General features: G+C 40.7%; 2 protein-coding genes across 14 annotated transcripts in view; one reads left to right on the top strand and one right to left on the bottom strand.

Annotated features, from left to right (window-relative positions):
- SGCE (sarcoglycan epsilon) overlaps nucleotides 1–5,790 on the bottom strand; it is a 75,938-nt gene extending 70,148 nt beyond the window's left edge. For all 12 annotated transcript variants that reach the window (XM_009002419.5, XM_009002421.5, XM_009002420.5 and 9 more), the window contains exon 1: nucleotides 5,605–5,790. In XM_009002419.5, coding sequence (XP_009000667.1) covers nucleotides 5,605–5,713 — 109 coding nt within the window. In that variant the 5' untranslated portion in view covers nucleotides 5,714–5,790. The remainder of the gene's footprint in view (nucleotides 1–5,604) is intronic.
- Nucleotides 5,791–5,947: 157 nt separating this feature from the next.
- On the top strand, nucleotides 5,948–18,915 carry PEG10 (paternally expressed 10). Of its 2 annotated transcripts, none has more exon segments than NM_001302557.1 (2): nucleotides 5,948–6,216; nucleotides 12,597–18,915. In NM_001302557.1, coding segments are annotated over 2 exon segments (2,355 nt in total). In that variant the 5' UTR covers nucleotides 5,948–6,211; the 3' UTR covers nucleotides 14,946–18,915.
- Nucleotides 18,916–21,231: the final 2,316 nt, after the last annotated feature.

Here is a 21,231-nt window from a genome sequence, read left to right as displayed (position 1 = left end):
TGCTTGGACAGAGCAAGAAATTCCAGGAAAGAGTAATTCTGGGAAGCAAATTAAGCAAGTTAAGACACTTTGCAGGGGGAAAAGGAATCTCATTTTCTTCTCAGGTTTTTATATTTGAAATAGAATGGGAGAGAGAGGAGGATGTGTGTTAAATTACCCTGTTTTTCGAGCTGTAAGAAATGAACTTCCAACACATAGGGCTATTCTTTTTAGATAGTTTATCAAAAAAATAAAATGTTCTCATCACAAGTATCTTTCAGGTCAATACTAAAATGTTATCATGACCTTCAAATTAAATATTCATTGCAAGAAAGATGAATATTTCTGATATTTAAAGAACAGAATAAATAAAGTTGATTGTCTTATTGAGCTTCACTGTTAGGAAGGCCTTACATTGCAATATATCTGTACTTTTCACTCACCGATGCTAGTTCTCTATTTTCCGAAGCAAACAGCAGAGAGTTCGTGTCGGCTGTTTGGTCTTCTTAAGTTAAACATTTCCAGACCCTGTGAGGATACCTCCTATGACAGAATTGCCAGACCCCTCAACCTCCCCATCGACTGCTCTGGAAGTTGTCTAATTTGTCAATGTCTCTCTTTAAATGTGACAGCCAGAAATTGACACAATACTACAGATGTGGTTGATTAGAGCAGGGTACTATAATTTTTGTGACATATGGACACTATACTACTACCAGAACCTAACTAATTTTTTTTCTTTTGCAACCATGTCATGTCACTGGTTCCTATTAACCTTCGTTTTCCTAAAGAACTGCCATCATACAAAGTCACCTCCATTCTTCCATACCAATGAATTATGACGCATTTACTACTATAAAATATTTTTTGCTTTCAGCATAGCATTGCAACCAATTTAAGTAGTGTGTTAACTCTAAATTGTTATCTAACAGCTATCCCTTTTCCATTCATCCATGGATTTTTAAAGCAAGCCTCCTAGATCTTCATCAAAGTCATTCATACAAATGCAGAGGAAGAGAAAACTCAGGGTAAAGGCTTGTGATCCTTATACAGGGACAATTCCTGACCCAAACCCAAGAACCTATACACCTTGCCAGTGCTGGTTCAATCTGCCTCCCGCACACACAGCAATACCGCTAATTAATCTGCACACCACCTCATACATAAAAGCATCCTGCATCCTTGACAAATGCACCGCTGAAAGCAGGATTAACTTACCTTTCAAAACAAAGTGTAAGAAATCTACACATATTAAAATTATATAAAAATATATATACACAGAATAAAGACTAGAAGGGATACAGCATCAATGGAAATGGTTGCTCCACTGTCAAGCTGTGGAAACCGGAGGTTTGTTTTTTACTTAATAGTGTCTTTAATATGGGGTTACATTGTTTACCAAATTTAAAACACTCGGAATTATGAAGAGAGGATTTGGCTTTCAAGCAATCCATGTGAATGGATTTAAGAGCATTGAGACTCTATCTGATCCTACCAACCTGAAAACTTGAATCAGAAACATATTCACTTGAAAAGACTTGTTGATACCTAGAAACACTGGCTTTTTCTTCTTTATTATTTTTTCCTTGTGCGCTACTTTAGGCTTAATATTTCTGGAAATCTGGGAGATAGCATACTGGAGAACTGGATTCCAAAGTTTAGAAAAAGGCTAAATGGAGTGTGTATTAGTCTATGTATGCCCCTCATGTCTGTCTGTCTGTCTGTCTGTCTGTCACTGTTGGTGAGGTTGAGAGGGATAGAAAGAAAACAGTCATCATACTGATATTTCTGCGAAGCTCTAGACTAAAATGGAGCAAAGTGTAAAAGTGATCTCCCCTCCAGCCAAAGAATTTCTAACGAACACATAAACCCGTATTATCCATTCCCCTATGGTCATTTTTTTACACTGGGATTAGGAAATAAGTGGAAGGGTAAGTTTTAAGGAAAGGATTCGGGTAGAGTATCGACAATTAGTAAAAAAAGAAAAAGGACGAAAGTGACTGGGTTTTTTGGAGAAAATATGATCTGTAAATATTACACTTACAAGAATCAGAAACAATCTAAATATTTGACTTTTAACAAATCAGGATTTCTCCACTGCGTCAATATTTGTGTACAGCATGATTTTCTCCAGTGGAAAGCTAGTGTTAGCAACTAGAAACCTGTTATCTTTATTTCTTTGAGGTTGGCTCTAACCCGTTTTTACTAGTGCTGTCCCTTATTTTCAATGTCTGTGAGACAAGTAAAAATTCCATTTTGCTTAGAAATGCAATTTGTCTACCATACCGTAAGTTAAGCAAAATATATGAAGCAAATCAACAGCTTTTAGATTTATGGCAAACTGTTGTAAAAATGGATAAAATGCTTAATACAAAGTCCACTTACTGTTTGACAAGTGGAAATTCTACTTTGCTTCGAAATACATTTTCCCTACCATACTAGACCTAAGCCAAATACAGGTGGTAAGTCAGCAGGTTGGTAAATCTATAGCAATTGCCATTATAAATGAATAAGGTGTCAAAATAGAAAGTCCAGTTATTATTTGACAACTGAAAATTTTACTTTGCTTAGAAATACATTTTCTCTACCATATTAGAAATTAAGCCAAATACATATGGTAAGTCAGCAGATTCATAGATCTGTAGCAAATTGTCACTAAAAAGGGATAAAATGTCCAAATAGAAACTACAATTATTATTTTACAAGTGAAAATTCCAGTTTGCTTTGAAATAGTTTTTCTAACACTCTAGAACTTAAGCTAAATACATAAGGTAAATTCAACAGCTTTAAAAAATACATGGCAAATTTTCATTAAATGGGTAAAATGTCCAAAGAGAAAGTCTATTATCTAACATGTGAAAATCCCACTCTGTTTTGAAATACAATTTTCTTATCATACTAGAAATTAAATATAAGTGTTACATCAACAGCTTCGTAGATCGATAGCAAACACTCATAAAAATAGATAAAATGTCTAAATTCAAAGCTCAGTTACTATTTGATAAAATAAATAATACCCATTAACTCCTCTTTGCTGTATATGCAACCGTGTGCAAAACGGGCAGAAATAGTCAACACTAGGAATAAATATCGGAGAAAATCCAAAATTCACATAGATATTAAATATCCAAAAAATGTTTAAAGTTCTTATCTATTAATTTTGTTTTGTTTTGGTTTTGAAAGTTTTCGGTGTTCTAGACAACACAAAAATGTTACCTAAAGTATTGTTCTATTAATGTTATCTTTTAGTTTTATTTTTAATGTTGTTTGGTTTTTTTGATAACAAAAAGGTTTTATCTAAATTACTTGTTTACTGATGCTGTTTTTTCCCTTAGAAAATTTTATTCCTAAGCCAAGTAAAAATATTTTCATATGGAAGGGAATAAAAAAACCACAATATGTTAGAATGGTGAGATCAGAGAAAATTCTTCTCAGTTTTCTGGTTTTAAATATTTATGTACTAAGGTTGTTAATTTAAAATTTTAATTAGAAAAATTAATATTATTTCCTTTAAAGAAAGCTCTGCAAACTTAATGTTATTTAACATTTAAAGGCTATTTGGAAAGAAAATAACTGAGTAGAATTAATTTGATCCTGTTTTTAACTTTTAGAAAGTATTTATCTGCAATCCTATGAAAAAATATTTATTGTATAGCTACCTATATATGCATAGAGAATGTCTGAAAAAGCAGACTCTATAATATTTACTGGTGTTATTGCAGGGTGAGGAGGTTACAGGTGACCTTTTCTTCTTTACAGACTTCTTTAGGGTTTTCTCTCCTGAATTTTGCACAATGACTAGAAATTACTTTTAGTATGGTAAAAATACTAATGAAGGTTTTTTTGAAAGTCCGGTTAACATTTTGGAATGAAAAAATCAAATTGATTCAAACTTGTTCAAACTTTTAAAGTCTTAAGATGGATTTTTGAACTTGAAATTTTCCTACTTTTCATCTATACTGATTTTTAATCTCAGCTTTTAGAAAAATGTCTCAGTTAACAAGGTGAAATAACTTTTGAATTTAAACAAACAAAACTCCTAAGAATTTGACTGTCAGCGGTCACCGGAACAGTACTCTTCTAAGCATAAGGTATCCTGAAATTATTCTATCTTGTAGAATAAGGTGAACATCCTAAAGATTAAATTAAAAGGCATTTCTAAAAAGTATAATTGTGTTCATCCAACTTCCTAGGAAAATGTCTTGTTAAAACGCTGCACTTCATTCATTCATGTTCCTGATGGTGGATATTTTATCTCTAATTGAAAGTAAAATCTCAGTAAATGAGCTACAGTTTTGTTTATTCCTAGAAAGACTCGCTTTTAAAGTGTGGTGCCTGCAACGCTGTAATGACAATAAGTCAAATTCTTATTGCTCCTCCAAGTATAAAATAATCTGTAGCAATGTTACTAATGTGCTCAATTTTGCTCTTCAAATATGAAAACGTTTCATCTGTGTTTCAGAAATCTAACTCAGCTGTAGACAATTTGGTTTTCCCTTTTAACTTAAACTTCTTTTACTAAGATCATCAACAGATTGTCAGTTTCCCAAGCGCCTAACACTGAGGCGCTCAGATGGGAATCCAGGTTGAGGTTTTATTTAGCGTCCTTCCTCATCACTATTTTAGAGTCTTATCAGCTACTGCAATTTTCCCTGACATTAAATATATATGTTCATAGTATAAATGCACGCAAATATTTGTGGCCGAATCTTGGCAACCCGCTGGAGAGGATTAAACGTGCGGTTGCCGTGACTAAACGCATTCATTCACCCTACAAGATTTAGGAAAACGTAACGTTGCAGGGGAAGCAAGGTCTCTGTGTAAACCTTGTAATCACCAACAAAAGTCCGTAGTTGGCAGCCTCTGAAGCCCGCCAAACACGCTGGAGGCATCCACAGTTGTTTTAAATTGGGTTTCCTTTCTGGAAATAGCGCGCTTGGTGCGGCAGCATCTCTTGGCCTCCAGCCGGGGTTAACCCTGACCTGAACGCCCTGTTTGGCTCCCAGCATTTCATGATTCCGCTTCCCTGCTCCGTAAAACCTAAGAAAACCGAGATTTCCGCCACCGAAAAATGCACTTAGCAAGAGGGGGAAATTCGGTGTTTTAAATGTCACATTTTTGTGTTCTCTATCACGATCAAGAAAAGGAGAAAAGATGTGTTTGTGTAGCGGGGACGCAGCTTGACACCCATTTCCTTTGGCTCGCATCCCGCCCGCAGAGCCCAATTGCGGGGAAACGTCTTCCCCCCACCCCCAGAAAAACAGGCAACGACCCCCACCCAGCTCTTTGCCGCAGGGATCGAGAGAGAACTACCCTGGGGCTGAGCAGGAAGGCGGATGTTGGGAAAGGGAATTGGAGATGGAATTTCTGCGCCCGCAGAGCAGGGAGGGGCCCGCGGGGGCGCAAGGAAAAAAAGGCCAGGGGTCAAGCCTGGGGACAGATAAGCGGGGCCTGGCCGGGAAAATGGGGTACAGGGCGTACTGAAGGAGGGGCGCGGTAGGGTCTGGGGCAGAAAGAGGGGCCAGTGCCCAAAGGGGGCGCCCAGGCGTCCGGAACCCGAGCGGGGGAGGGGGAGGCGGCAGCCTGATGGCCCCGGGACCTCCCCGTCGCGCGCAGGCCACTAACCTGTCAGCAAGAATGTGCCAGTAGTCGCGGGGCTCATCCTGCGTGCCCCCCGACCCTGTCCCGTCCAAGCACAGGGGTCTCCCAGCTCCCACCACCGGGGCAATAGCATTCTTGGCCTGGCTAGGCCGTCCGTCCTCGATTCTCCCCACCCCTCCCTTTCTTCTTCACTCCCAGCTTGGCCAATTCAGCATCAGCATCACGCACCCCCTCTGTAATCCCGTACTCCCTCTAGCGGCGGGCCACTGAAGCGTGGCCATCGCCCCCACCCCCATCCCCCCATCCCCTCCGCCCCCGCACGCCCCTCCGCCCCCTAGCCCGCGGAGCACGCTGGGATTTGGCGCCCCCCTTCTCGGTGCACCCTATATAAGGCTCGCAGTCTGTGCTCCCAGTACACGCGCTTCAACTTCGGTTGGTGTGTGTCGAAGAAACCTGACTGCGCCCTGAGGAGAACAGCGGAGAAGGTCCACCGAGCCTGGCGAAAGGTCCGCTGAGCGGGCTGGCGTCCGGAGCCACTCCGGGCTGCGGGGCACCCAGTGGAGACCGCGCCTGGCTCAGGTGTGGGACCCCATCCTTCCTGTCTTCGCAGAGGAGTCCTCGCGTGGTGAGTATGCGGTGAGGACGTTTTTTTTTTTTAAAGCTTACGTTCGTTCCCCGTACTTATCAGGAGCTGCGGGAGATGGAGTAGCACCCCAGAATGTCTCCACGCAAACCTTGTCATGCCTTCACTGGCTGTACCCCAAAACAAATGGGGAAACCATGCCTTCAAGGCTTGGGTTTCCAGGACCAAGTCCAGATACGGGCTGTAGACTGAGATGAGCTGCGGACAGTGATGAGCTGCAGACCAACAGGAGCTACAGATCGATTTGCAATTTGCTCTTCAAATGCGCTACCAAGTGCCATGCGCTACAAACTGATAAGCGCTTCAAATGCGCTACTAACTGGCGCTTCAGATGTGCTGCAAGCATGCTTCACGCAGGCTACAAACTGATGGGCGTTACAACTGGCGCTTCATAGCGCTACGAAACTAATGGGCGCTTTATGTGCTACAAACTGATGGATGGGCGCTTCAGTGGCGCCACAATCCAGAACTAGGAGCAGCAATATAAGAGCTGCAGACGGAAAACTGAATTGCGCTTTACGCGCGCTGCACAATCTGAGCTGCAGAAGAGTAGCACTACAAAAAACGCTACAAAAATGATGCGATTAGCCAGACCGAAAATAGCGCTTCATTGCGCTATGAGGCACACGAACTGCAGAGGTACATGAGCTGCGGAACAATTCACACCTAAAACGAGCTACAAAGTGGTTAGAGCTGCAGGGGTACAGGAACTGCAGACATAAAGCAGCCGTAGTGGGACACGCGCTGCAGAGTACAATTCCTCTGTCTTCTTGGAGTAGGACCCCACCCTTTCACCTTTTGGAATGGCTCCCGCTCTATTTTTCGGCAGGACGGGTCTCTGCACGATGGTGCTGGTAGACAAAATGGAGCCCCGGGCAAAAATTAGTGTTTAACACTCTGCCCGCACCATTCCTGCTATAGCAGTGGAGTGGCTGGGGAGCTGATTCGAGTGGAAACGGGAATCTTTTGGTGATGGCAGAGCGGGCTGCCTGCCTAGTTGTGCTTGACTGAAGTGGCGGTGTAGTTGTGGTGGCGCGAATCAGGGTCCAGCAACAGTTTGTGGAAACTGGGTTTCCTGAGTATGGCGGCGGGCGAGGGGGGGGTTGGATCTGTGGGTGATTGCTCTTGCTGCATGAAATGAATCTGGCTTTGGTGGCTGGTGGGAGGGGTTTGGGAGGGGGATTCTGGGGGGGGCGTACATATACTCTGCAGCCCTGTAGCAGCCAGTCTCAGGCCTGCCCCGCCCCGCCCATCCTAGCGTGTCTTCTCTGCAGTATCGGTCTGGAGCGTGCTTGGCGCCTCCTCCCACAGCGCCTCCTCAGAGCGCGCCTCCCCTGCAGCGCGCCTTCCCAGAGCGCGCCTTCTAAACCCAGCCTCCCCAGGCCCCTCCTCCCAGTGCCTTAGGGCCTGCCTGCCTGGGCTCTGCCTCTCACCGGCCACCTCTTCTGAGGTGAGCTGCCGTGGCCCCACCTCTCCCAGGCTTGCCTTTTCTGAGGCGAGCTGCCCAGGCTCCACCTCTCCCAATCCCGCCTCCTCTGAGGTAAACTGCCCAGGCCCCGCCTCTCTCGGGCCCACCTCTTCTGAGGTGAACTGCCCAGGCCCCGCCTCTCTCGGGCCCACCTCTTCTGAGGTGAACTGCCCAGCCCCGCCTATCCTGGCCAGCCTCCTCCGAGGTGAGCTGCCCAGATCCCGCCTCCCACAGGCCCCGCCTTTCCAAAGCTTAGCCACACCCTAAGCCTGCCTCTGCCGGGCTGAGCTATAAGCCCAGCCTCCCTCAGAGCCAGCAGCGCACATGCGCAGTGTGAACCCTCAGCCCCTCCCCTCAGGCCTATGTCCTTTGCGCCTGCGCACCTTCCTTGCCTAAGCCTGGCTGTACAGCCCCGCCCCCCTGCGGTTTCTCTACTGTGTTGGTTTAGCTTTTTGGCTACTAGTGTCTAATAGATAGAATAATAAATAATAATAATTATACTTGGAATTTATGAGCACTTTTAATATGTGCTTTGCATATATTCAATAAAATAATCCCACAATTTAAACTCGTAATAGTGGCTTTCGAAGGGACCTTGCAAGCTAACATGGCTGGTGCCCCTAAAGGCAAGTTAGCTGAATGATTTTACTGCAAATAAAAACAAAACATTAACAACTTATTTTTTAAAACTTTAAAAATATTTTCACATTTAAGGTTTTTTGAAGAGACACTAGTGGACCTTTTGGAATCGGATGTTTTGCTGGATACAAAATTGGTGCTGCTGGTTTGGCCTCTGAGTAGGAGTCTTTTATTTGCGTACCTATGGAGCTGGAGTTTTTTTCTTGGATCTCTAGGTGATTAATCCTAGCCTATTTGCCTATGTATAATAAATTGTGCCTGGCACATGGTAGGCATTCGTTAAATATGTGTTAAATGACCAGAGTAAATTGGTTTATTCAGTGTCTTGCTTGGTGTGTGTAGATTTCTTCTGATTTGGTACTTTCCTATGGTGCTTTGCTGTCCTGGGTTGCCTTGTTTGCATTATCGCTCACATTTAACAAATTCAAAAAAAAAGTGTATGTATTTTTAAACTCCAGTAATATAAGCTGTAATACAAAACAACTAAATTTTAATTATTCCAAATAATTAGCTTTTTTCATAAAAAGCTAGTTATTCCAAGTACTAGCTTTTTTCATGAAAAGCTAGTTATTCCAAATAATTAGCTTTTTTCATGAAAAGCTAGTTATTCCAAATAATTAGCTTTTTTCATGAAAAGCTAGTTATTCCAAATAATTAGCTTTTTTCATAAAAAGCTGATTTTAATTTGGGGCAAGTAGATTATTATTGGTACATATTGGTATTATTTAAAGTTTGTGTAATATAACGTAAAGTGGTTACATTACAAAATATAGATTGTTTGAGCTGGCATAATTAAACATCTATATAAAACAAATTTATAACTGATTGCTAGTAAGAAGGACCACGTAAGATATGTGTTTCTAGCGGAATGAAGAAGTTTTTAAACCTGGTTCCTTATATTACAAATCAGGAGCCAGGACTTTGGTAAGAGGGAAATTGGGGGCTTTGGTGCCCCAAAATTTCTGTCATGTACCCTCTCCCCTCAACAAGTACACAATCTATGGAAAATTTGTGCTTATCATAATTACAGCTTTAAGTAATTCCCCCTCCTCTTTGAAAGTTTTATATTTGCATATTAAAGAGGTTCAAAACAATGGTAAAATCATGCATATTAAGAGAATTCACATTTCATAAGTAGTATATGATAGTACTTAAAAAATTGGACATTTGAAAATATGAAGCAAATAAGAGTTGCTTAATGAGGTGTCATTTCCTGATAAGATATTTACATATGGTTTTTAGCTACTGTTGCTCTTTGTTGTGTTTGGGGAATAGAAATTTTTCTAAGCTATTTCAAAGAGTCAATAATTAACCAAATGTATTTAATTACTAAATAGACTAAAACGGAAATTATTATCATATAAAGATGGCAGCTTGGCTTTATGCAGTGTGTCCTTCAAGTTTTCAGGAATGGAACCTCTTGACCTCTTCCCTCCAGTGCAGCCCCACTAAGGGGGAGTTTAAGGAGCCATACACAGTTCTATAATTCAAATCAAGTAAACATGTTCCTTTTCCCAGCTTAACTTGTGCTGCCTCAGTTGCTGTTTAAACATTTTTATACATACTGTTAACCTGCCTGCCCATTACCCTATTAATTTAACAGATAAACTACTGTTTTCTGGGCAGTTGTTTCTTTTAGCATCCCACACTAAACTTGCAAACCCTCATCTAAAGTCCTCAGGCTTGTTTTTGGCAAAGGTCAGCAATCAAGCTAGTGACTTTGTAGGCTAAAGTAGGCCTAGAATTTGTTTGGCCAACAGTACGTTAAAAAATAAAAAACAAAATGACTGGTGGCAGGGGAGGGCATGCACCCCCAAGTTCTATTGTTGCAGCCCTCCCATCTTAACTTGGGTCTCTTTTCACTTTTAAATTACCTTCCCTATACCAAAGGTATTTGAATTTTTAACTCATTGATCTTTTGTTTCCCTAAACCATATAGTAATTGTTTGCTAATTTCCTAATGTATTGTTATTTCTGTCCCATCATTGCTTTTTGCAGATAATAAAACTATCAGACCTGGGCTTCAATAAAGCCCCCCTTACTGGCTGTGATTGACAAGTGGTCAGGCTGTACCAGGCCATGCTATGAATGCTCTTGGCACCTTCATCACCTTACTTATGTTTACTAGTTGTTTGTTTGTTTGTTAATGGGACATGAAAATTCCTAATTCACTAAATAAAAATTGCATTATGTTGTGATGTTGTATTGTCAGGGTCACCAATACAATTGTCTTTAAGGAGTTGGAAATGATACTGAATGTCACAGGTTATGATGTGTTTATTGTGTTTTCTAATTTTTTCTAAACTTGAATATTTTATATTTTATCTTGAATTTCAATTATATATTGTTTTTGTAGCCTAAGTTACTAACGTAATTAAGTAGTGGGGTTAAAACTATTAAAATGTCACACTACTCCCTGTCTCTTAAAGACCCTGCTTGCTGTATAGCCACTCCTTGGAGAGGCTACACCAACTGCAAAGGACACAGGGAAAGTGTATGTGGGTGGTGACATTGGGGCACAGGAGGTACCTAAAGGTTTAGGAGTAGAGGAGGAAGGAGCATTTCTTTACAGCAAGGGGCTGGGCATCATGTTTAATGACTACTTTTTTTTTTTTTTTAATTTACCCTATCGGTGGAAAATAGTACCTATTTTCTAATTACCAACTATTTCTCTAATTACCAACTACATATCCTCTTTTTGGCCTTATTCTATAGAATTTATTTGGCATCCACTTTTGCAGGTAAATCACATAGTGAGTATCCTGAGCGGACCAAGTTATGTTTTTAAACTTTTGCTTGTTTAAAAAGTTTTACAGATTTTTTTAAACTTTCTTGAAAAGTTTTAAACTTTTTAAAGTTTTTTTAACTTTTTAAAAACTTTTACATATTATGCTTTAAACTTTTTATGTTTATATTTTCTAAATATGGGATTTGATTATTAATAAAATTTAAAATAATTAAATTATTCTAAATGCATTTAAGCATATTTTCAGGAAATACACAGGCAGACACTGTGTTAGGTCCTGTGATTTATTGTCATTGCATTCATAATTAAAATGCTTAAATACACACCCTACCCCCACCTCTCCATATACATCCACTCACCCCATAGGATTGTGGCTCTGTCTCACCTTAACGTTACAAACCTTCATTTGGGGCTGTGCTGACAAATCTTGATTAAAAACTGGATTGCAAACTGGTGACCTGCAGAAAAATAAGGCCTTGAATTTGTTTGACTAACACAGTATTTATTAAAAATTAAGTATCTTTAGGTGGGAAATGCATGCTCATGTTGCTATAGTTGTAACCTCTCCCCGTTTTAATCCCACTCTTTTTTGCAGATAGTTATCTTTCTATTTTCTAATTAATAATTTTGTTAATATCAGCTAACCATTATTGAATACTCACTGTGTAATTTACCTGCACTATTTAATTAAGTCCTCATAATTAGTTTGAGGTATATTATTATTGGGCTTCTTTGAATGTCTCATTTTATAGCTTTTCCTAGGAGGCATCAATTAGTATTTCTTGAATGACTGCATAATGACAAGGGAAACTGATATATATATGTTGCTGCTCAGTGCCATTTCTGTCCCACAGAGAATTTTATTTGGGGATTTAAATTATGGTCAGAAAAGTAATTTAGGCAGTCTTGTGGTTTCTGTGGTGGTGATTGTTTGATTTGATAATCAGTTACCTTCTCTGTGGCAGTGGAACAGAATTGTGACAGTTGACCAGGGTACCCCCTTGCCCCCACAGGGCTGATGAATACATTCATTGCGATTTTAAGACTCTCCTCTTGTTTTTATGAGTTTCTATCAGTTGTCGTATTGACTATTTTTGGCCTAGCTTCTCTAATAACAAAAGTTATTGTTTTGGCTTTAATTTGCATAATTGATTTGGTATCCATGTTTGCCTTGAAGTTTCTTTGCCTTGAAGTTCTGTTTCAATAGGAAACTACTTGTTTAGAGGCCTTAACATTCTCTTATAGTTTATAAAGGTAAGCATGCTGTTGATAATATATTATTGAATCATAATCAACAGGTGGTCTTTGAGAAGGACAAGGTCATTTGAACATCAAAAAGTAGTTTGCTTTTTGTATGGTGCTGATTGATAACTTCCCTTTGAGAGTTTGTTTTTGTTTGTTTGCTAATTATTAAAGTAAGCACATAGAACAAGGGATAATATAAATATCAAATCCTTTGTGTCTACATTTTGCTGCTTTGAAGGTATAAGTTAGATTTATATGTTTATCTTTATTTACAGAAATAAGCGCGTTTTGAAAACAAAAAAAAGAAGGAGTGGAAGAGGGGGCCAGGATCCAGGCCTCCATCCCCACAGAAGTGAAGTTACAGCTGGGAGGTCTCCTCCCACCCCAACCGTCACCCTGGGTCCCGACTGCCCACCTCCTCCTCCTCCCCCTCCCCCCAACAACAACAACAACAACAACTCCAAGCACACTGGCCATAAGAGTGCGTGTGTCCCCAACATGACCGAACGAAGGAGAGATGAGCTCTCTGAAGAGATCAACAACTTAAGAGAGAAGGTCATCAAGCAGTCTGAGGAGAACAACAATCTGCAGAACCAGGTGCAGAAGCTCACAGAGGAGAACACTACCCTTCGAGAGCAGGTAGAACCCACCCCAGAGGATGAGGATGATGACATCGAGCTCCGCGGTGCTGCAGCAGCTGCTGCCCCACCCCCTGCAATAGAGGAAGAGTGCCCAGAAGACCTCCCAGAGAAGTTTGATGGCAACCCAGACATGCTGGCTCCTTTTATGTCCCAGTGCCAGGTCTTCATGGAAAAGAGCACCAGAGATTTCTCAGTTGATCGTGTCCGTGTCTGCTTCGTGACAAGCATGATGACCGGCCGTGCTGCACGTTGGGCCTCAGCAAAGCTGGAGCGCTCTCACTACTTGATGCACAACTACCCGGCTTTCATGATGGAAATGAAACATGTCTTTGAAGACCCTCAGAGGCGAGAGGCTGCCAAACGCAAGATCAGACGACTGCGCCAAGGTATGGGGTCTGTCATCGACTACTCTAATGCTTTCCAGATGATTGCCCAGGACCTGGATTGGAACGAACCTGCACTGATTGACCAGTACCACGAGGGCCTCAGTGACCACATTCAGGAGGAGCTCTCCCACCTCGAGGTCGCCAAGTCGCTGTCTGCTCTGATAGGTCAGTGCATTCACATTGAGAGAAGGCTGGCCAGGGCTGCTGCAGCTCGCAAGCCACGCTCACCACCCCGGGCGCTGGTGTTGCCTCACATTGCAAGCCACCACCAGGTAGATCCAACTGAGCCGGTGGGAGGTGCCCGCATGCGCCTGACCCAGGAAGAAAAAGAAAGACGCAGAAAGCTGAACCTCTGCCTCTACTGTGGAACAGGAGGTCACTATGCTGACAACTGTCCTGCCAAGGCCTCGAAGTCTTCACCGGCGGGAAACTCCCCGGCCCCGCTGTAGAGGGACCTTCAGCGACCGGGCCAGAAATAATAAGGTCCCCACAAGATGATGCCTCATCTCCACACTTGCAAGTGATGCTCCAGATTCATCTTCCGGGCAGACACACCCTGTTTGTCCGAGCCATGATCGATTCTGGTGCTTCTGGCAACTTCATTGATCATGAATACGTTGCTCAAAATGGAATTCCTCTAAGAATCAAGGACTGGCCAATACTTGTGGAAGCAATTGATGGGCGCCCCATAGCATCGGGCCCAGTTGTCCACGAAACTCATGACCTGATAGTTGACCTGGGAGATCACCGTGAGGTGCTGTCATTTGATGTGACTCAGTCTCCATTCTTCCCTGTCGTCCTGGGGGTTCGCTGGCTGAGCACACATGATCCCAACATCACCTGGAGCACTCGATCCATCGTCTTTGATTCTGAATACTGCCGCTACCACTGCCGGATGTATTCTCCAATACCACCATCGCTCCCACCACCGGCACCACAACCACCACTCTATTATCCAGTAGATGGATACAGAGTTTACCAACCAGTGAGGTATTACTATGTCCAGAATGTGTACACTCCAGTAGATGAGCACGTCTACCCAGATCACCGCCTGGTTGACCCTCACATAGAAATGATACCTGGAGCACACAGTATTCCTAGCGGACATGTGTACTCACTGTCTGAATCTGATATGGCAGCTCTTCGAGATTTTGTGGCAAGAAATGTAAAGGATGGGCTAATTACTCCAACAGTTGCACCTAATGGAGCCCAAATTCTCCAGGTGAAGAGGGGGTGGAAACTGCAAGTTTCTTATGATTGCCGAGCTCCAAACAATATTACTATCCAGAATCAGTATCCTCGCCTATCTATTCCAAATTTAGAAGACCAAGCACACCTGGCAACGTACACTGAATTTGTACCTCAAATACCTGGATACCAAACATACCCCACATATGCCGCGTACCCGACTTACCCAGTAGGATTCGCCTGGTACCCAGTGGGACGAGACGGACAAGGAAGATCACTGTATGTACCTGTTATGATCACTTGGAATCCACACTGGTACCGCCAGCCTCCGGTGCCACAGTACCCGCCGCCACAGCCGCCGCCTCCACCACCACCGCCACCGCCGCCTCCATCTTACAGTACCCTGTAAATACTTGTCATGTCCTTCAGGATCTCTGCCCTCAAAATTTATTCCTTTTCAGCTTCTTAATCAGTGACTGTGTGCTAAATTTTAGGCTACTGTATCTTCAAGCCACCTGAGGCACATCCTCTCTGAAACGGCTACAGAAGGTCAGCGCCACCCTGGACTGGCACACATCCTAAAGCACCAAAAGACTTTCAACATTTTCTGAGAGCAGCAGAGTATTTGCCAACGAATTATCTCTCAGTTTTCCACCTTGACTACCAATCTAAAATAATTAATAAGTTTACTTTCCAGGCAGTCCTGGAAGTCTGGGTTTTACTTACTAAAACCTCTATCATCATCTAAATTATAGGCTGCCAATTTTCTTGTTTAACATTTACAGAGAAGCTGATACAAATGCTGATTTCTTCATGGAGGGGGAGACAAGGAGGAGGAGGTGGAGGAGGACATGACTTTTCTTGCAGTTTCAGTACTCTCTTTACATCACTAGAGGACCGAGTCCTTATTAAGGAAGCCAAAACTATTGGTGCAGTGTGGAAAGGCTTCCGTGATCATCCTGCTGCACCCTTAGAAACTTCACCATCTTCAAACTCCATTTCCATGGTTCTGTTAATTCTCAAGGAGCAGCAACTCAACTGGTTCTCCCAGGGGCAGGCAAAACCCTTGCTACATGAAACACCTCAGGCCCTCTCAGATGGACTCTTGTATGTTAAGAGTGTGCCATCACATCGTGGTGCAAATCGCATGTACCCAAGGACTCTGGCTTTGACACACACCTTACCATCATCATGCCATAATGGCTTCCACAAAGCATTAAACCTGATAACCAGAGATTACTGGTGGTTCCAGGGGTGTTAGAGGTTTGTGAAATGTGACCACCTCTCAATCACCTTCGAAGGCTAAAGAGTGGCAGATCAAAAGGACTCCAAAATCCCTTACCCACCTTTTAAGAGACTTGTCCTGGTACTTCAGAAAGAATTTTCATGAGTGTTGTTAGTTGACTGGAAAACCACCAGCTGACGTTTTGGAAGTATCTATCCATGTGTCTGCCTCCATATGCATCTGGGCATTCCATCTTCAGTCCCTTCATTAGACTGTAGTGTTAGGATGCATGGAGACAGGGGAAATGATTTAGCACCCAGATTCACACTCCTATCTTTGAACAAGAGGAATTAGGGCTCTGGACACTGTCTTGAGAGTGTGGACTTCCTTAGTGAGCTCCACATTACCTGATGGTAACCACTTCAAAAGGATCAGAATCCACATAATGAAAAGGGTCGCTCTAGAGGATGGAGCTGATGTGAAGCTGCCAATGGATGAAAAGCCTCTGAAAGCAACTCAAAGACTCAAAGCAACGGACAACACAAGAGTTTTCTTCAGCCCAGTGACACCTCTGGTGTCCTCTGGATGTTTTGTGCTAGCCTAGGACTGCCTGACTTACTTTAGCTTGGTTCCTTGCTACTCCTTTGAACTGTTTTATCTAACGTCTCTTTTTCTTTTTAATTCTTTACTACTGCCATTGACCTTGCTGCAGGATTCGTGTCATTTTTCTGCCTGGTTGCTGAGACTCCATCTTTGCTACACAGATATGTAAGAGGCAGGCTTCAATTGCCAAAACACAGTTTTGAGCAGTTGCAAACAACATGGTGTGTATCTCAAATTGCCTGACATGAAGAGGAGTCTGACGGTGAAGTTTCACTTTTCATCAGCATCATCTTTAACATGATCATAATCATCTACCCTTATTCTTGCATGTTTAAATACTTAAAATTTTTAGTGTAAGTGTTTTGAAGTGGTGACTAGACTTTCAGAAATGTCCATTGAATTACAAAGTACTACCCAGTTCTTATTGTTAAACTAAGTAAAAATGATAAGTAACATAGTGTAAAATATTTCTTTACTGTGAACTTCTTACAACACTGTGAATGAGAGGCTCCTCAGAACTGGAGTATTTGTATAATAGTTCATCCTGTTCATCTTCAATTTTAACATCATATATAATTTCAGTTCTATCTAATTGGGCTTTTAAAAATCACACAAAAGGATATAAAATCTCAGAAGAGAAACCTAATTGGCTATTTAATCCAATTTTTTTCCCTTCAATGGAATTAGAAAGCTTGTCAATCACTCATGTGTTTTAGAGTAATTACTTTTAAAATGGTGCATTCGTGCTTCTGAACTATTTTGAAGCGTCACTTCTGTTTACCTCAAGTATCAGTTCATCTCCATACATTTGAATTCAAGTTGTTTTGTGTCAAATTTACAGTTGTCAATTGATCTTCAAGCTGCAGGTGCCTAGAAATGGGCCATTGCCTGTAGCCCTGGCATGTGCACACAGACATTTGCCACCACTGCAAGCAAAAGTCTGGAGAAGTTGGCCGATGACAAGAATGATCGGGGGAGTATGGGTATGCTGGTGTGGGTTAACAAACAACTCAGAAAGTCCCTGACCCACATTTGGCTGTGATTTTACTAAAGCTTGTGATTAACTTTTTGGCAGTGTGTACTATGCTCTATTGCTATATATGCTATCTATAAATGTAGATGTTAAGGATAAGTAATTCTGAATTTATTATGCTGTACTATTGAAGTTTAGTTAAGTTTCCTTTCACTCAATTGATTTATTTTGTTGTTAATCAAATTTATGTTAATTAGATTCTTTAAAATTTTTTTTGGCATTTTTCAACAAAAAATGCCTTTATTCATAAGAAAGCAAAAAAATCAATGGAATTTGATAACTAAAGAAGTTAGAAAGGGAGCAAAATACAAAAAGATAAAGGAGATAGATGAATTGAATTACTAAGCAAAATCAATAATTGAGTCTTTGAGACAAACTGGCAAAATTAATTAATTGACTTTTGGCCCAAATTTGCATTGTTAATTAAATAAAAAAGGAAGAAGATCTAGGAGCTCCCATTGATAGGCAAGCCTAGAGAGAACTAGCTAAATTTATCATGCTAGGATATTGAAACAGAGAAAGTTTGCATACATTTGTAAAGGGTCAATTTAGTTTGGAAATGAGGTATTTGTCTTAGTGGAAAGAAGAAGCATTAGTTTGATTGAGTTGTAAAGTAATACAGTGAACTCCCAGGTGCACGAAATAAGAGGGGCACATCTATATGGTGCAGTCTGGAATTCTGTTTAAGTTTGCAGGTACCTCTTGGACTTCTGAATTGATCCAGTTGTCATCCACCACAGACATCTCATGTCAAATACAGACAGTTCCAAGATTGACAGCAGAGAACACCCTGCTGGAAAGACCTGGGCAGAAATGGAGAGCCCTGAGGGAAACATCCTACATTTTCATCTAAAGAGAGAACACACATCTGATGAGATGAAAGTTCTTTGTTGTTTTAGATTGTAGAATGCTATTGAATTGGTCTGTGGAAAATTGCATTGCTTTTATTTCTTTGTGTAATCGGTTTAAGTAATAGGGGATATATAATCATAAGCATTTTAGGGTGGGAGGGATATTAAGTGATTGTAACTGGGTGGGGTTATTTAGAATGTTAGAATAATATTATGTATTAGATATTGCTATAAGTGAACATGTGTACCTGTGAACCTTTCCCCTGTGATTGCTATTCTGAAACATTTCAAATAAACTTGGAGGGAACTGCAGGAGACCAACTTATTTAGAGCGAATTGGACAAGAATAAAAACCCTAGTGGGATAAAGTTAAAAGGTTATTAGATAAACAATTTAATAGAGGATGAGTGCCCTTTGAGAAATTATTGCTAGATTGAAATTGTCAATGATGGATGGTAAATTTTCATGGAAGTTATAAAAGTGATAAATAAAAACCCTTGCTTTCACCCCTGTCAGTAGCCCTCCTCCTACCACTGAACCCCATTACCCTTACCTCTCCTTCAAACTTTATTGCTGTATTCTCTTCACTCTGTATTGCTCTCTATTTACTAATACTGCATTGCTGTTACAATAAAATTTCAATAAAGATTTAGTGGTTAAGTGCAAACTGTGTCCTGATCATTTCAGCGTCCGTCAGCATCAAGGGAATGGGGTGGGGTAGGGTGGGGAAGGCTGAGAGAGTAGACAGGGTGGGAGAAGCTAAGACTGGGGACAGTAGGATAGGGTGGGGCTCTGGGAAGGATGGGATTGTGAGGCAGTAGGGAGGTGGGAGATAGAGGATGGGTAGGGTAGGGATGGAATTGAGTTTGGGATAGTGGGATGGTGGTATAAAAGAACATCGATCGCAACCCATTATCAATTATATAGCCAGAATACTCCAGGAAATCAGTTATTCCAGCTGTAAAAGCTTAACTTACAAAATAAAGATACACAATTAATATAGCAACTCTGGTGATATAATATCACAAACTTTAACATCAGTTTCACTTTAAATACTTGAGATTCATTAATAGAAAATTATGAAGTATTAGGACATAGAAGAAGACAAAAATGCAGTACGGATGTGTGGGAAATTAATATACAGATTTATACCAATTAACACTAAAACAATATAATCAGAGTGACAGTGAAATTTAAGGAAAAAGTGGCAAGTGGGGTTCACAAGGCATTCATCCTATCAGATTTTAAAACATGATGCCCCCAATCAGAGTTGTAGAATAATAGGTTGCATATAGGAAACCTGAAAAAAGGACTCTTAGTGGGCTAGTTTCAAAGAGCTGTTGGGTTCACATGACATGACAGTCATATAAATATGACTTTATTGGGAAGATGGTGACTAAAAGGAAAAATCTAGAACTAATGAAAACACACAATTAATAACTGTCTCCCCTCCAAAGCAGGCTATCAGAGTAGCTGACCATCAAGTAGAGCTCACAAACGCCAATAGTGTGCAGGGAGGTTGGTGGAATTTAAGAAATTGGGAGTGAGGGTCCTCGGCCAAGAACTGAGTTATCAAGTACCTGCCTGGGGAGCTACTTACAATTTAACATGATGTCAAAGTGATTAGCCAAATCACGTTGAAAGAAAATGGAAGCATCTTGTTCATCCCTATTTGTTACACCTAGGCTTCTCCCCATCTGGGCCCCACTTCTTTCCACAATCCACGTGATTAAACAAAAACAAAAAAAAAGGTGCTTAGCCTCAAGATTATATTAAGTTATATATGTTATATTACTTAATATGTTAATATAACTTAATTTGTACAGCTGTATGACAAAGCTAGTCCAGAACATTAAACTTATTTTACATAAAAATTGTAATATTTTTTGAAACCTTTTATGAAATGAATAAAGAATTACTCTTATCTAGTGTAGTGGATGCTAGCAATCAAAGCAACTAATTGCAGTCAAAACAATTAGAATCAAAAAAATTGTTTAGAATGATGGCCACGCTTTGTTAACTTAAAACACAAATGTACATTGATTAGGTCAATCTTAATAGAGGTCACTGTTCCACTGACTGGAGCTCTGTGTTGCATTTTTGAATAAATTAAATCAGCAGCACAAAATGTTACACAACAATGGGAAAATAAATAACTTTTTAAAATATAAAGATAATTAAATATTCATGAGGATAAGAATTGCTTTTGTTCCATACCTCAAAAAATAACACTAATGAATTGCATAAATTCAAGGACTATGAGAAGGAAGAAGAACTTATTTGTATGAGGAGGATAAACTAATAAATCTAAGATGAATTAAGTTCATAAAGCTAACACACATGACGGAATGGAAACATTTGGTACATACCTATAAAATATTTGATAGCTAATTTATTACCCAAACCACCTCATATTTTCTGGGAAAATTAAGTAAACACCCAATCCCCACCCTTTCATGCTTATCCTCAGGCTCCACAACTACAGATTCAAACAACTTCAGATGGAAAATATTCAGAAAAAAATACAATAAAAATAAACAATACAACTATTTAAATTGAATTTACATTGTATTAGATATTACAAGTAATCTAGTGATTATTTAAAGTGTACAGGAGAGTATGCATAAGTTATATGCATATACTATGGATTTTATATGAGACTTTAGCATCTTCAGATTTTACTATGGAGAAACTGCAACGTATTCCCTTCATACACCAAGGGACAACTATTTGGAAAAGAATCTGGATGGATGGGTGGATGGATGGACAAATAAAATCTAAGAGAGAGAGAGTGTGTGTGATATGTTCAATAATAATTTATTGATTTCTTTCATTGTTCAAGCCAGTAGGCTAAGTCTAGGGGGACACAACTCAGGGTACAGACCTTGGACTGAGACATCTAATGCAGTTGAAGGGTGAGCACCCAAGGGTTCTCTAGCTAGGTGTCTTAGTCGATTTTTGTTTTATAAAAGAATACCTGAGA

The sequence above is a fragment of the Callithrix jacchus genome, chromosome 11, assembly GCF_049354715.1.
Source record: "Callithrix jacchus isolate 240 chromosome 11, calJac240_pri, whole genome shotgun sequence".
In the NCBI taxonomy this organism is placed as follows: domain Eukaryota; kingdom Metazoa; phylum Chordata; class Mammalia; order Primates; family Cebidae; genus Callithrix; species Callithrix jacchus.
This window is presented reverse-complemented; position numbering and strand designations above follow the sequence as displayed.